General features: G+C 45.0%; 1 protein-coding gene across 2 annotated transcripts in view; it reads right to left on the bottom strand.

The window, feature by feature from the left end:
• Positions 1–35: 35 nt before the first annotated feature.
• Positions 36–16,333, bottom strand: part of SMYD4 (SET and MYND domain containing 4) — a 53,408-nt gene continuing 37,110 nt past the window's right edge. For both annotated transcript variants that reach the window (XM_032320203.1, XM_032320204.1), the window contains exons 6-11: positions 7,022–7,204; positions 6,453–6,616; positions 4,192–4,324; positions 3,251–3,367; positions 2,917–3,040; positions 36–1,806 (exon numbers count right to left, since the gene is read on the bottom strand). In XM_032320203.1, coding sequence (XP_032176094.1) covers positions 1,671–1,806; positions 2,917–3,040; positions 3,251–3,367; positions 4,192–4,324; positions 6,453–6,616; positions 7,022–7,204 — 857 coding nt within the window. In that variant the 3' untranslated portion in view covers positions 36–1,670. The remainder of the gene's footprint in view (positions 1,807–2,916; positions 3,041–3,250; positions 3,368–4,191; positions 4,325–6,452; positions 6,617–7,021; positions 7,205–16,333) is intronic.

Below are 16,333 nucleotides of genomic sequence, written 5' to 3'. Positions count from 1 at the left end.
AGCTTTTATTTTTACTTATTTATTTTAAGCTTTCACTTATTCATTTGACAGAAAGAGCACAAGCAAAGGGAGCGGCAGGCAGAGGGAGAGGGTGAAGCAGGCTCCCTGGCAAGCAGGAAGCCAGACGCCGGGCTGGATCCTAACCCCAGGATCGCGACCTGAGCCGAAGGCAGATGCCCAACCGGATAGTCACCCAGGCGCCCCAAAACTTTAGCTTTTCATGCAAGCACAGCTATCCCCCTAGTCAAGCTAATATCACCTGACAACACAAGCTAACACATGGGCAGATAGGAGAGGTAAGTCGTAACTTAAGGAAATGTTTCATAAAGCATTTAAGGAAAGCTCCCAAGTACACCTAAAATGGGAATGTGACATGTGAAAATTCTAAACACATTCATTTTAGGGGAGCATGCCTATTTTACAGACTATAACACGACCTTTTTTTAGAAACACAAAACACGACAAGTGTTTGGGACAGAATATAGAACTGTCCTCAGGACTAAAATTTTCAACAAGAAAAATTTATCTCCACGAAAAAAAAAAACCCTCACTGGCCACTGCACCCTGCCACAGGGAATGAGTAGAAAGAAGAATTAAATGAGCTTCTGCCTGACCTTCATTCACATGTTTGAATGTAAGCTGTGTTCTAAACACTCAAGTTTCCTGAAAAGCCCCTGCCAGACATCTTGAGGCTATTCATTTCCTGACTGTAAGGCTGAGGCTAGCAGTGGGGACTTCCTGGGCAGACTGGGGCGGGGAGGGTGTCAACCTGATGTTCCTTTCCACTAACTCACTGGACCCACCTGGTCCCAGACCGTGACACGGCAACCTGGGTTCAAAACAGTGTGTCTCCCAGCCTTCTGGCCGGGATGGAAGTCTAGACTACTGCTCTACACATCCAGTCTGAAAAGAGCTATCACCTCTCCCTTCTGTTGCTCAAGTCTGAAACCATAAGCAGCAATGCCAGTGCTCTGGGGCACCTTCTGAAGACACCCCCAAGTGGCTCAGGACTCCTGCAGTTGGATTTCCCTTCCTGGCCTGGGGAGGTCCAGCAGAAGGGAGTCTCTTTTCAGGAGAAAGGAGGCCCCCATGTCATTATCATAAGCTTGATTGTTTTAGTGTCTGGTCAGGAGGTCTGCCAAGGGTACAGAAGGAGAGGCAGATAATAAAGACTGGAAAACTGGTAGGAGACAAATTTAGAGTTGCCATCCCAGGAAGAGACTGCCTAACAATAAAGTGGCCCCATACTTCTTTCTCTACTCACAATTTACACCATACTAGTTTTAACAAAGGATTCGAGAAAGCTAGCTACCACACACGAAATGGTGTCTCTGGAAGTAAGGAGCCTCAGTGATTTCTTGCTTAATAATTATTTTTCAATTACAACACAACTACTAAGAGCATAAGTGCCCACTGGAGTGGTACGTAACATTTCATTACTACTAGAAACCACAGGAATGTTCCAGGGAAACAGATGATCATCATTTAGTGAGGTGGAGTCTCGCCAAAAGCCCAGGCTAACATCCAGATGCCTGCAGATCAGCTAAAATCCCTTTAAAGGGCTTAGGCTCTCCAGACACTAGTTTTACATCTTTTCTGGAAACTGGGAGTTTTTACGGGAGGGTGGTTAACTATCTGAAAACCTTGGGATCCTACACTGAAGGCCCCAGTTAGATGGGTGGCGAGTCCAATAAGCAAGATTTCATCTTCTGTAGCTCCTGGATCTCGTCACTGCAAGGGCCATAGTGCACCAGCAGAACCTTTTCGGCCCTCTCAATTGTGTTCAGTGCTTCTGGGATCGCAAACCTGAACCGAAGGAGGTAAAAGGAGTGAATCCACTCATTCAGTCAAGCAAACATTAATCAAGGGCCTACTCCCACCCTGTGAAGCATACAAAGTTGTCGAAGATCAGTTTGTCTTCAAGGATCTCACACTCAGGAAGGGTAGGGGCGAGACTTTCACAAGCACACTGCAAGGCAGAGTTTGAAAACAAAGTGAAGAGAGAAAGCATGAAGATTCTAAGGTCCTGAGAAACAGGCAAATCTCAAAGGCTTCCATAGCGGATTTATCCCAGGGTTTACTCAGGAGTCTTCACCTTCAGGTAACCAAGCCCACCCCAGACCTGACTGCAGCCCTGTTCTCTTGACCCAGTGGGAGGCCTCTGCGTCTCAGGTGTCAAGCCCACAGATCATTCATAATCTTAGAATCGAGCTTCAAACATTGCCTCGCCCTCAAGTGCACCAATGGCAGCTTTATCAAGGCTGGAAGGAAATGCTGCATCTAGAAATAGGGCCTCCCCATGATCTCAGTGGCAAAAATGGATGACATCCGCATAGACTGTTCTTTCCTTTAAACCTTCAAAGCAGGGTTTCTCTGCCTTGACACTACTGATATTTTGGGCCGGATAACTGTTAGCTGTGGGGGGCTGTCCTGTGCATTGCAGGATGTTTAACAGCATCTCTGGCCTCCGCCCTTGATATGACAACCAAAAATGTCTCCAGACATTGCCAAATGTCCCCTGGGGGCAAAATTACTCCTGGTTGAAAACAATTGCTTTAAGAGGAACAGGATGGGGGAAGGAAGGTCCTCTGGAGTTGAAGGTGCTGAGAACAAGGGCGTGAGGAAGGCGTGAGGAAGCAGAAAGCTGAGGAGAGCCGCCGAGATGCGGGTGGTGGGGCCATATGGCAACTGCTCCCTAGGAATGTCCTTCAGTGCTAAGAGCTTTCCCTGTATCTCTCAGGAGGAAATTCTACAGCTTCCAGTTTATCAGTAAAACAGAAGGAAAGGAGTTTTCCTAAAGGGGAGATAGAGAAGTTTCCACGTGCTTAAAAGCACCACAGGAGAAAAGGAACGCTGAAGAGCCTAATAAAAAAGTGTGTGGCCCAGAGGGCATTAGGAAACCAGAGAAAGACTTACCCATTGAAAAAGAGCTGGGCCAGTTTGAAGAGCTCGTGGCCCATTTCAACACTGGATGGCCCATGCTGAGCCTCAACCACTTGGAGACTCTTCTGCAGATGGGCAGCTGACTTCTGCCAGTCCCCTGCAGAGAAAAGAGAAATCTGGTTCCAGAAGAGAACCACAGTCAACTGTCGATGAACATTTTCAGGGTGAGGAAAGCTCAGTGGAAGGGGAGGACCGCTTCAGCTCAAAGACCAAGAGGTGACCAACCAGATGAGGCTGGGCTCAGGACCAAACACATGAGGCACACATGGTCTTTGCAGCAGAAAATGAAGACAGACACGTGCCATACCTAAGGCAGCGTACGCCTGGGCCAGGGCATCCTCCATTTCGCCTACCACGCTGTGTTCTGGTGACAGGAAGCTCTCGGCATCGTGTCGGCACCCCAACAACAGCTGAATGGCTTGCTCTATCAAAGCAAAGGAAGGAGGCCTCGTTACCACATAGACCCAGTCCTAGAAACGAGAACCCAGCTCTTAAGTTCCATACTGGCTGGGCTGAATGGGGAAATCCCACTTTGTCCCCTTGTTGTGACAGACCCACAGTGTTTGTTCCCATAAAGCTGTTGTTCTCTCACAGTTTCTCTTTCAGCAGAAGAGGTGTGATGTGAGGCCTCCCCACATGGATCCTGGGTTTCCAACTTCAAGTGGCAAGATTCCACTTACGATCATCATATCTCTTGACTTAGATATCTAAGTTTAAGGTCATTCACAAAGTCGGGTAAATAAATTTCTATGACGTCAAGTTCTAAGAGAGAGTTTGCAAGCTTGTGGAGTTCCACAAGCCTCTCTGAAAACAGCAGGATGCTCTGTCCTCTAGGCACAGGCTCCACTGCTCCCTAGACGAGAGGAGGCTCTGAGGAGAGCAGAGCAATCTCTCTAGGAAATTAGGCCATTAGGCCTTGGAATTAAAATAAATGACACCGAACTTCTGGAACTGCACAAAGATCACAGATGTCAGAGATAACCCTTTAGTCATCATGGGGTACTTGAACTTAAGGTCTCTGCTGCCCAAGAGAACAACAGCTTAAATCATCTGGCCCTTTACAAGGACACAGCACAAACTCAGGCGGTTCGGGCTCTGTCTCACTGGCCTGCGCAGCCATCTTGTGGCTGGCACGGGGATAATTACATGTAATTGTTCAGTCATCACTGTAAATCCTCAAGTCCAAGGTGATCCCAGAATAAATACAAAGGGAGGGGCTGGAGGACCAAAGCAGGGAGCAAGTCTCACCTAATTGACCGTTTCCGAGAAGCTTCTGGGCCCCCCCAACCTGCCGCTGAAGGTCCTGTACCCGGGAGATGAGGTGATCCCTGCTGACCGATTCCATACAGGACGTGCTGCCACAGCTCAGAACGTCACCTCCCTGTGAAAGCCAGTTTTGTCTTTATTCCTGTACCCCCGTCGGTTAGCAACACCGCATGTGTTTTACATTATAGGGTCACTCTGCAGCTTCCAACCCTATGGGGCAAAGAGATGCCCTAATAATACACCACGACCAAAGCCTGACTCAGTTGGGTTTGACGCAGCAACTCTAATGAAAGCCCTAGGCGATCCCTCCCTGAGATTTAATTTTTGCAACCAAAATTAAACTGGCACAGATTAGAGTTTCCTTCCGTCTCTATACCCCTCTCCTGGGTCTGTATGGGTCCAGAACTTTGGATGACGGACAGATTTCCAGTGATTATGAAGAAGCCATCAGAGTACAGAGTCATTGAAACCACTCTGTTATGCACCTGAAATTAATGCGACATTGTGTGCCAATGATACTTCCATTAAAAAAAAAAAAAAAAAAAAAAAAAAAAAAAAAAAAAGAAAGAAAAAGAAAAAGCCAGGGGTGCTTGGGTGGCTTATTCAGTTAAGCATCCAACTCTTTGGTGCCCTGCATTGGGCTCCATGCTCAGTGCAGAGTCTGCTGGGCATTCTCTCTCCCTTTCCCTCTGCCCCTCCCACTAGTTTTCTCTCTCTCTAAAATAAATAAATAGGGGCGCCTGGGTGGCTCAGGTGGTTAAGCGCCTGCTTTTGGATCAGGTCATGACCCCAGGGTCCTGGGATCAATTCCTGCATCAAGCTTCTTGCTCAGCAGGGTGTCTGTTTCTCCCTCTGCCTGCCTCTCCTTCTGCCTGCCACTCACCCTGCTTGTGTGTGTGCACTCGCTCTCTGACAAATAAGTAAAATCTTAAAAAAATATATATTAGGGATGCCTGGGTGGCTCAATTGGTTAAGCGGCTGCCTTCAGCTCAGGTCATGATCCCAGCGTCCTGGGATTGAGTCCTATATCAGGCTCCTTGCTCGGCGGGGAGCCTGCTTCTTCCTCTGCCTTTGCCTGTCTCTCTGCCTACTTGTGATCTCTCTGACAAATAAATAAATAAAATCTTAAAAAAAAAAAAAAAGAAAAGAAAAGAAAACCAATAGAAAGAGATGCCAGGAGAGGCCTTCCCACATCTGACCTTAGGTTTGTAACTTCAGCTTTACAACACGACCAGCTCTACAATACACTTACGGCTCCCCAAAGAATACCATCTCCTCAACAGAGAAAATTTTTGAGGTGGACTTTGGCTATTTTTTATTTATTCATTTATTTATTTGGGGGCAGAGGGGCAAAGAGAGAGGGAGAAAGAGAATCTGAAGCAGGTTCCATGCCCAGCATGGAGCCCCACACTGGGGCTCGATCCCAGGACCCTGAGATCGCGACCTGGGCTGAAATAAAGAGTTGGACGCTCAACCAGCCACACCACCGAGGTGCCCCATTTGCTGTTTTTTAAATGCCAGTGTCTCGACCCTCATTTGGCAATGGCAACGTGATTTCTCCTGGGGATCCTCTCCCACCCTCCCACAGCCAGTGCCTGGTGGCCAGGGGGGTGGCCATGTGGCTTGCATCTGACCCATTCCTCTGGGCCAAACGGCTGGAGGAAAACGATGGGAGTCTGATTAGCCACCAGCCATGGGTATCAGGTAAATGAAATGCCATAAAATTTTTGCCCAGACTGCTGTTAGAGGAGCACACATCTAGCCTCCCAAGCCAGAGGCTATGAGGCTGGATATCTTGCTACCACCAGAGGAAGTCTGTTTGGGCTAATCGAGAAAGCAGAATTGAGGGAGGCAGAGAGAAATTGGGTCTTGGTGGCATTATCTGAGCCCTTGGATCTCTGATTATCCCGTGTGTGTGTTCCCCAATAAGAGAAGAAAGTGGGAAAAAAAAAAAAAAAGTCGTTAGCTGAAATATCCTCGTCCTGGGACCTTTCAGTGATTTACTTGGGCAAATAACTTCTCAGGGTCTTCCCAACCCCAGACTGGTTCAGGGGGGATTTTCTGTTATCTGCAAGACACAGAGGGCCAGCCTCTCATGTAGTTCCGGGGAAAGGTGTGGGCAAGATGGGCTGAAGGGGAAGACACTGCGGCTCTCAGCTTCTCCTAAAGATGTACGGCCTCCAGGCTGGATGACAGACCAGCTCCAGCAAATGTGGAGAGAGGAAGGGAGGAGAGAGCTTCACCTGCAGGAGCGCTCCGCAGCGGCCACAACAGAATGCCTCCCACCGGGGCCCGACGGTGGCTCTGTGCTTCTCCTTCTGACACACCGGGCAGCTGCAGTCAAAGAAGTACTGAGCCCTCAGCTTCTGCTGCCTGTCGGCGACGGCCATCCTACTGTGGTGAGGCCCTGTGGAGAGACCACACTTGGCCGATGTTGAAGGCAAGGGAGAGTCGAGCGCTACTTACAAAAACTTCAGCTCAGCAGGAGCGATCCTCCATCATGCGATGAGTACCCTTACTTAAACATTTGTGGCACTAGATAGAGAAATAAGCTTCTAAGTTGCAAGGGAAAAAAACCCCTAAAGCTAGTCTTTGCCCGTTTTTTGGACGAGGAAGTTTATGGGATTAAGCAGGGAGATACATGATAGCTTAGACACAACAGGGCCAAGGAAGGAGGCCAGGAGCACCCCCCCCCCCTTTTTTTTGGCCTCAGTGTGTACTGCCTTCACCTGTCTGGGGGTTTGCTCGTTCTCATTCGCCCTGTCCTTTCCTGCCAGAGAAGGGTGGCTCGTGATGAGGAGGGAGGGCTCACCATAGCAGTGCAGTATCTCTTGCCCTTTTGCAATCTTCTCTGATGCTCGGACGGTGGCGACGGTGTTAACGAAGGACATGCTGGTGTTGGGGCTGCAGGAGTGGTTCAGGAGGCTGACAACAGGGAAGATGCCTGTTGCAAGGCGGACCTGCCTGCTGTTGGTGACGTTTTTCTCTTCAGATCCTCAAAGCGTACAGGAAAAAGGAAAAATGTGTCAGGACATTAGTCTTGGCCTCGCTGTCCATCCCTCAGAAGATGAGCTGGGCCACTGGGCCTGAAGCCCATCTGAGTCAGAGCTCCGGAGCCGGATCCAACAGACATCAGATGGAACATGACTCACAGCAAACCCTCGTCCCCAGGAAGCAAAGCAAATGAACACATGAAAAGTCCACCAGAATCCTGGAACCTAACCACTGTGTCTCAATTCCAGAAAAAATCCAAAGATTAGAATGCATTAAATAATAATAATAATAATAATAATAAAGGAACTGTCAGTCGGGAGCCTTCTAGATAGACAGCTTCATAATGTTCACCAGGACACAGAAATGAGAGTACCTGCTGAGGTTATTTCCCAAAGGCTTCTATAGTTGAAGCTGCTTTTGTTTAACTGGTCTTTGGTTAGTTAATAGAATAAGTAACCTAATTGTTCTCTCAAACTAAGTAGGTTTATAATATATTTTTAAAAACCGTATTTCTTAAGCTTACCTGGTTCCTTGAGCCGTCTGTCCCAACTTTGTGGGAAATCAGACAGCAGCAGTTGTCATTGAAAAAAACCTCTCTGGGGGCACCTGGGGGACTCAGTTGGTTAAGTGTCTGTCTTGGGCTCAGGTCATGATCCCAGGGTCCTGGGATCGAGCCCCACATCAGTCTCCCTGCTCAGCGAGGAGCCTGCTTCTCCCTCAACCTCTGCCCCTCCCCAAGTGTTCATACTTTGTCTCTCTCTCTCAAAAATAAATAAATAGGGACGCCTGGGTGGCTCAGTTGGTTAAGCAGCTGCCTTCGGCTCAGGTCATGATCCCAGCGTTCTGGGATCCAGTCCCACATCGGGCTCCTTGCTCAGCGGGGAGCCTGCTTCTCCCTCTGCCTCTGCCTGCCATTCTGTCTGCCTGTGCTCTCTCTCTCTGATAAATAAATAAAATCTTTAAAAAATAAATAAATAAATAAATAAATAAATAAAATCTTTGGGGAAAAAAACAAAAAAACCCTAAAACCTCTGTGGAAGGGCCCTACTCAAGAGAGTCTCATGTCCCAAACAATCTCTTCTTAGAAACACAATTAAACAGCAATTTAACGACATGATTGAAAATTGGGAAGGAAGGAAAAGGCCTTCAAGCAGTGAGGCTATTTCTGCACCAAAGCTCCCACATTTAGATTTACAGATGAGGAGGTCTGTATCCTCTCATGCAGTCCTATTTGCTCTTATTTTAGCCACGGTTTTAAATGGCTTGGTTATTCAGTTCCTCAGCCCAGAGCAGTCGAGAAACAGAACTAATAAGAGGCAGGTTTTCTGACAATGGCAGGAGACAGGAAGACAGACAGGAGAGGGAGGCAGAAAACTTACATAAGAATAACAGCCTCAGGGCAAACAAAAACACTAGTACCACTCAAGCTTTACACTGTGACACTTTCTTAACCAGAGGTTCCTAGACTGATGGCCTATCTGAGTGGGTTTTGTAATAGCCATACCTACCCATCTCAGGGAGACGGATGCACAAGACAGATAACCTTGGGCATCCAGAAAGGCTTGAAGTTGTGTTCGGTAGCCTTGGTTGGAAGCACGAGGAAACTGTATTTTCTTTCTTTTTAAAGACTTATTTATTTATTTGACAGACAGAGAGCACAAGCAGGCAGAGAGGCAGGCAGAGAGAGAGAGGAGGAAGCAGGCTCCCTGCTGAGCATCGAGAGCCCGATGCAGGCAGGGCTCCATCCAGGGCTTGATCCCAGGACCCTGGGATCATGACCTGAGCCGAAGGCAGAGGCTTTAACCCTGGCGCCCCAAGGAAACTGTATTTTCAACAGAACTGGTTGAAATCTGAATGATTCTCATACTTCAGAGGGAAGCTTTCAGTTTTCCGCATAACTGAAAAGCCATCAGCTAATTGTCCCGTCACTGTGCATGCCAGGAATTTCAACACACCAATCTCCGAAGAACTGAAGTAGTCAAGGGACAAATGCAATGAATAAAGAAAATATCATGAACCACCATGTGGAAATGTTCTAGAAAGGAAAACACTAAATACAGGAATCATGTTGTCTCTCTGCAGACCATTCTATTATCTGTTGCTATGGAGGACGAGAACAGAACAAGTCAATAAAATTCACAGGGAATCCAAATGACTCAATTGGAGTCAACAGTCCCACAAATTGTATTGAAATCTCTCATCAGAGCTGCTCTTAAGTATTCGGCAGATTTTAGTTTACCCTCCCTTCCCCCCTCCAATGCCTACCTTCTGGTGTATGTACTAATGAGCAGTGAAAATGCTAAAAGGTAGGCAGCAGGAAGGAGCAGTACAGGGCACGAACAGTTTGTAGTCTGAATAATCAGCCTCTGCATAATTAAAAGTTGACTTGCATTCCCAACTACTGATAACTGGCAAGCTGTATTGAACAGTTGCTAAAATTTTCCCAGAAAAAAATTATCACAATACAGTGAGTAATGTCAGCTTCGTGAATTATTTATAGATGATTCTCTAACATAAGTAGGCCTAAGAACTGAGTGGGGTGAATATATATGTCAGAGTTGAGTCTCTAATTATTTCTAAAAATTAAGTATTGACTTAAAAAAATTATCCAATATTTTGCATTAGTCATCTGTTAGCAGAGATAATGGAAAGTGAGAATATATATGTACCTTATCAACTAAATTTAATATGTGACATTTCGTGTATAAAACAAAAACCAAAACAGAGAGGGAGTGATTCTTTATTTTACTAAAAGGGTACACTGATAATATCCCTTAGTGGATTTAAAATGGATTCAAGGGGGTGCCTGGGTGGCTCAGTGGTTTAAGCCTCTGCCTTCAGCTCGGGTCGTGATCTCGGGGTCCTGGGATCGAGCCCCGCATCAGGTTCTCTGCTCAGCGGGGAGCCTGCTTCTCCCTCTCTCTCTACCTGCCTCTCTGCCTGCTTGTGATCTCTGTCAAGTAAATAAATAAAATCTTAAAAAAAAAAAAATAAAATGGATTCAAGGGGCACCTGGGGGTCCCAGTCAATTAAGTGTCTGACTCTAGATTTTGGCTCAGGTCATGATCTCAGGGTTGTGAGATCAGGCCTTGTGTTGGGCTCCACTCTCAGTGGAGTCTGCTCTCCCTCTCCCTCTGCCTCTGCCTCTCCCCTCATGTGCTCCCTCTCTCCCTCTCTCCAATATATACATAAATCTTTAAAAAAAAAAAAATGGATGGGCATCTGGGTGGCTCAGTTGGTTAAGCAACTGTCTTCAGCTCAGGTCATGATCCTGGAGTCCCAGGATCGAGTCCCGCATCAGGTGCCTTGCTCTCCCTCTGCCCTCTCCCCTCTCATGCTCTCTCTTACTCACTCTCTCTCTCTGTCAAATAAATAAATAAAATCTTTAAAAAAATAGCTCATTAGCTCTTAAAAATGGGATTCAAGTACAGAAAAAAGATCCATTCACAATACTTCCAGAATATACCTATCCTGGTAGATATTTTGTACCACAAGAAATTTGTGTGTATGTCACACAAATAATCAACCACACAAACTGGAAGTAGATTCCTTGGCTGCTGAAGAGTGAAAGCAAAGGCCAGTGAACTAATCTGAACCTACATGGAACCTCATTAAGCCTTGTAATGAAGCCAGATACATCACAAATCTGCCATTCCCTCTGAGACAGAACCATACGGACCAAAGTCTACAATATCATCAATGGCTAATTCTGTGCCTTAAGATTCATACCAAAGAAAGGTTTCTGAGGAACGCTGATTAAGTAGTATTTATGCAAAGATAATAACATACACTTTCATAGGTTTCATTCAAAGCCTATCCTAGTTAATGCCTGAATCCTTCTGTGCTGCTAATGAAAGACCTGCTAATGAGATTCCATAAGAACACTAACGGGGAAGTGTTGGAACCCCAAAGAAATAATAAGAAGGGATATATCAAGATTAGAAATATGAGCTGACTAAAACAAAATTAGATAGGATTCAAAACTGAAAGTGAACATTGCTGGTAGGAGTGTAACTGGTGTAACTTTCCTGGAGGGCAATTTTGCAGTATTTATCAAGTGCCTTAAAAATGTTCTTATGGGGGCGCCTGGGTGGCTCAGTGGGTTAAAGCCTCTGCCTTTGGCTCCGGTCATGATCCCAGAGTCCTGGGATCGAGCCCCGCATCAAGCTCTCTGTTCGGCAGGGAGCCTGCTTCCTCCTCTCTCTATCTCTCTGCCTGCCTCTCTGCCTACTTGTGATCTCTGTCAAATAAATAAATAAAATCTTAAAAAAAAAATGTTCTTATGGGGGCGCCTGGGTAGCTCAGTTGTTAAGCATCTGCCTTCGGCTCAGGTCATGATCTCGGAGTCCTGGGATCGAGCACCACATCAGGCTCCCTGCTCAGCAGGAAGCCTGCTTCTCCCTCTCCCACACCCCCTACTTATGTTCCCTCTCTCTCACTGTCTCTCTGTCAAATAAATAAATAAAATCTCAAAAAAAAAAAAAAAAAAGTTCTTGTAAGGGGTCCTGGGTGGCTCAGTCAGTTGGGCTTCCAAGTCTAAATTTCAGCTCAGGTCACGATCCTGGTGTCATGGGATCAAGCCCCACCTCAGCAACACTTGAATCTGCTTGAGTTTCTCTCTCCCTCTGCCCCTCTCCCAGCTCATGCACTCCTGAAAACATGCTCTCTTTCTCTCTCAAATAAATAAATCTTTAAAAAAATTAAAAATGTTCACATTAAAAAAAGTTCCTATTGTTTTAATTACTTTCAGTATTTAGAAAACTAGTTAAAATCACAAAAGGAATACATGGTAGTCAGAAAAAAATTACAAAGTAAAAATTATAAAGAAAATAAGTCATCTGTGAGCCTATCAGCCAGGTACAATAGTTTGGGGCATTTTTTTCTAGGCCTCTGTCCAGTCTTATATATGAAATTCCCATGTGATACACAGCAATTTGTAATTTACTTCTCTTCACTTAACACATTATGGCCATTTCTTTATATTCTAACCTAAAATGCATATTATAGCTTAAAAAAAAAAAAGAAGGCAACACAGTAACCCTGCCAATGTGATAGGGAAAAATGGTATCTTGTTTTAAGTACAGGAGAGGCTAAACAGGACCATATTTACTACTGCTTTGATAAAAGGCTTGCTTATGTGCCTTTTTAACAGCCTTTTAAAGATATAATTTATCTACCATAAAATTCACTTATTTTAAGTGTACTAATTCATGATTTTCTTTAGGAAATTCATATAAGGTGTGCAACCATTATCACAATCTAGTTTTAGATTTTCACCACTATTGTATATGTTTAAAGACTGACTTTAAGAGCTGCATAGTTCCTAGAAATGTTCTTTCATTTTGCTATTTTCATTTTAGTTTATGGGCTTTTTCTTCCCTGGGGTTGGTTTGCTTTTAAAATAACAACTCTTTCGGGTGCCTGCATGGCTTAGCTGGTTAAGCGTCCGACTTTTGATTTTGACTCAGGTCATGATCTCCTGGTGTGAGATTTAGCCCTCAGTATTGGGGAGTTGGCTTGAGATTCTTTCCTTCTGCCCTTCCCCCCACTTGCATGTGCACCCCTGCTCTCTACGGTGAATAAATAAATCTTTAAAAACAAACAAAAACAACTATTTCATGTGTTTACAGTGCTCTGTGCCAGCAACTTTGCCCAGAGTTTAGCTACACATGTTTTCTGCTGGTCTTTCCCGGGATTATTCACATTATTGCATTCATCTAGCATATGGTCTTTTTTTTTTTTTAAGATTTTATTTATATATTTGTTAGAGTGAGAAAGAGAGAGTGCAAGCAGGCAGAGTGGCAGGTAGAGGCAGAGGGAGAAGCAGGCTCCGCGTGGAGCAAGGAGCCCAATGCGGGACTCGATCCCAAGACACCAGGATCATGACCTGAGCCAAAGGCAGCTGCTTAACCAACTGAGCCACCCAGGCATCCCGCATACGGTCTTTTTTTAAAAAAATATTTTATTTATTTATTTGACAGAGAGACACACAGCAAGAGAGGGAACACAAGCAGGGGCAGCTGGAGTGGGAGAAGCGGAGGTGGGGGTGGTGGTTAGAGGGAGAAGGTAAAGCAGATTCCCCAGACTCCCTGTAAGCAGGGAGCCCAATGAGAGGCTTGATCCCAGGACCCTGGGATCATGACCTGAGCGGAAGGCAGACGCTTAACAACTGAATCACCCAGGCGCCCTAGCATATGGTCTTTTACCCTCAAGAAGGCTAGACTTAAAAAAACAAAGAAGGCTAACCTAGGCTTGTTCATATGGCTACACACCATCATTCCAAGAAAATGACATGGAAGCTACAAGGCCTCTTAAAGCCTAGACTCCAAAGTCACACAAGGTCACTTCTACTGCATTCCAAGGGTCAAAGTAAGTTACGGGGCTGGCCCAGATTCAAGGGCAGAGAAAACAGACTCTACCTCTTGATTGGAGAGAAAGCAGTATGAAGTTGCAAAAGGGCAAACATACAGGGGTGGGTGAAATTGTTGGGGTTATCTTTGCAAACAATCTTCCCCAGAGGCCCGGAGGTTCATCCAGTCCTCTCTTTATCCATAGGAGGATACTGAGGGAAATTTCTCTGACATTAGCAGTAGCAACAGCTTTCTAGATACATCTCCTGAGGCAAGGGAAACAAAAGCAAAAATAAACTACTGGGACTACATCAAAATATAGCTTTTGCACAGCAAAGTAAATAACCAACAAAACTACAAGGCAACCTTCTAAACAGGAGGAGGTATCTGCAAATGACAGATCTGATAAAGACTAGTATCCAAACTATATAGAGAACTGATACAACTCAACATCCAAAAAACAAATAATCCATTTAAAAACGGGCAGAAGACAAGAACAGACATTCCTCCAAAGAAGACATCCAGATGGCCAACAGACACATGAAAAGATGCTCAACATCACTCATCATCAGGGAGATGCAAATCAAAACCTCACACCTGTCAGAGTGGCTACAATAAAAAACTCAAGGAACAATAACGATGGTGAGAATGAGGACAAAAAGAAATCCTTGTGCACTGTTGGTGGGAATGCAAACTGCTGCAGCCACTTTGGAGGACAGCTGGGAGTCTCCCCAAAAAGTTACAAATAGAACTATCCTATGACCCAGTAATTGCACTGCTGGGTAATTACCCAAGGAATATGAAAATTGGAAGGGATATATGCACCTTTATGTTCTTCGTAGCATTATTTACAATAGTTAAACTATGGGAACAGCCTAAGTGTTCACTGACAGATGAACAGATAAAGAAGATGTGGTCTATATACAATATAGTATTACTCAGCCATAAAAAAAGAATGAAATCTTGCTGTTCTAACAACATAGATGGAGCTAGAGAGTATAATGGTAAGCAAAATAAGCCAGTCATAGATAAATACCATGTGATTTCACTCATATGTGGAAACTGAGAAACAGAACAAGGGGCGCCTGGGTGTTTCAGTTGGTTAAGTGTCTGCCTTTGGCTCAGGACATGATCCCAGTGTCCTGGGATTGAATCCTGCTCTGGGCTCCTTGCTCAGAGAGGAGCCTGCTTCTCCCTCTGCCCCTCTCCCCACTTGTGCTCTCTCAAATAAAAAATAAAAAAATAAAATTAAAAAAAAAAAAAAAAAGAAAAGAAACAAATGAGCAATGAAAAAAAGAGAAAGAGAGAGACAAGCCAGGAAACAGACTCTTAAAGATGGAGAATAAATTGATGGTGACCGGGACGCCTGAGTGGCTCAGTTGGTTAAGCAGCTGCCTTCGGCTCAGGTCATGATCCCAGCGTCCTGGGATCGAGTCCCACATCGGGCTCCTTGCTCCGCAGGGAGCCTGCTTCTCCCTCTGACTCTGCCTTCCACTCTGTCTGCCTGTGCTCGCGCTCGCTCTCTCTCTCTGACAAATAAATAAATAAAAATCTTTAAAAAAAAAAAAAAAAAAAAATTGATGGTGACCAGAGGGGAGGTGGGTGTGGGGATGGGAGTAATAGGTGATAGGGAGTAAGAGTACATGTGTGATGATGAGCACGAATAATGTATATAATTGTTGAATTACTATATTGTACACCTGAAACTAATATAGCATTGTTGGGCACCTGGATAGCTCAGTTGGTTAAGTGACGGCCTTCGGCTCAGGTCATGATCCTGGAGTCCCGGGGTCAAGTCCCACATCGGGTTCCCTGCTCAGTGGGGAGTCCACTTCTCCCTCCGACCTTACTCCCTGTTGTGCACACACACTCTCTCTCAAATATCTCAAATATTTATCAAATAAATAAAAAAAAATCTTTAAAATAACATTGTCAACTACACTGGTATTAAAAAAAAGTATACTAAGTGAGGCACACAGAAAGGTTAAACACTCTGAGTTCATATGGAGAGTTAACGGTTAGAATCAGTGGAGTGGAAACCCAGGCCTGTTGCCTCCTAGTCCCGTATTTTCATTCCTTCAAGGATCTCTTCCACCCACATTCTCTGTCTTCTTTGGTGATTATAGTGTTCTTGATAATTTGGTCTTTAGGTTAAATCTAGCTATCTTTAATTACTTAAATTGGATATTCTATGTTTTAAAAAGCTTCCCTCACCCTAAGACCATGTAAGTGTTCACTTATCTTTTCCTAGATATCTGATGGTTTAGTGTTTCCCTGTTTAACTTTTTAATGATTTAACACTTTTAGGGGACTATCGTATCAGTACCCTCCTGTCTTTCATTACTGTAGCTTCATGCTGATATGAAATCTGATGGTACCAAGCCCCTTCAATACTCTTCTATTTATTATTATTATTATTATTATTGGAGCGCCTGGGAGTCTCAGTTGGTTAAGCCACTGACTCTTGATTTTTGGCTCAGGTCCTGATCTCAGGGTCCTGAGATAGGGCCCTGCCTCCAGCTTCAGCTCTAGGCACAAGTCTGCTTGAGATGTTCTCTCTCTCTTTCTCTCTGCCCATCCCCCAACGCTCATTCTCTCTCACTAAATAAAATCTTTAAAAAATATATATTATTTTTATTGAACAGGTTATAGAAGAGATGTAGTTAAAAAGACCAGAGCAAACATCATCATCAGGCTCCTCTGATTCTTCTTTCTTTGCCTCCATCGCCTTCTCACTGGGGGCAGCAGTGGTGCTAGGATCCCCCTGATGCTGGGACGGC

Source organism: Mustela erminea, chromosome 18 (genome assembly GCF_009829155.1).
Source record: "Mustela erminea isolate mMusErm1 chromosome 18, mMusErm1.Pri, whole genome shotgun sequence".
Classification (NCBI taxonomy): domain Eukaryota; kingdom Metazoa; phylum Chordata; class Mammalia; order Carnivora; family Mustelidae; genus Mustela; species Mustela erminea.
Note: the sequence above shows the minus strand (reverse complement) of the source record. Positions and strands in the feature narration are given on the sequence as shown.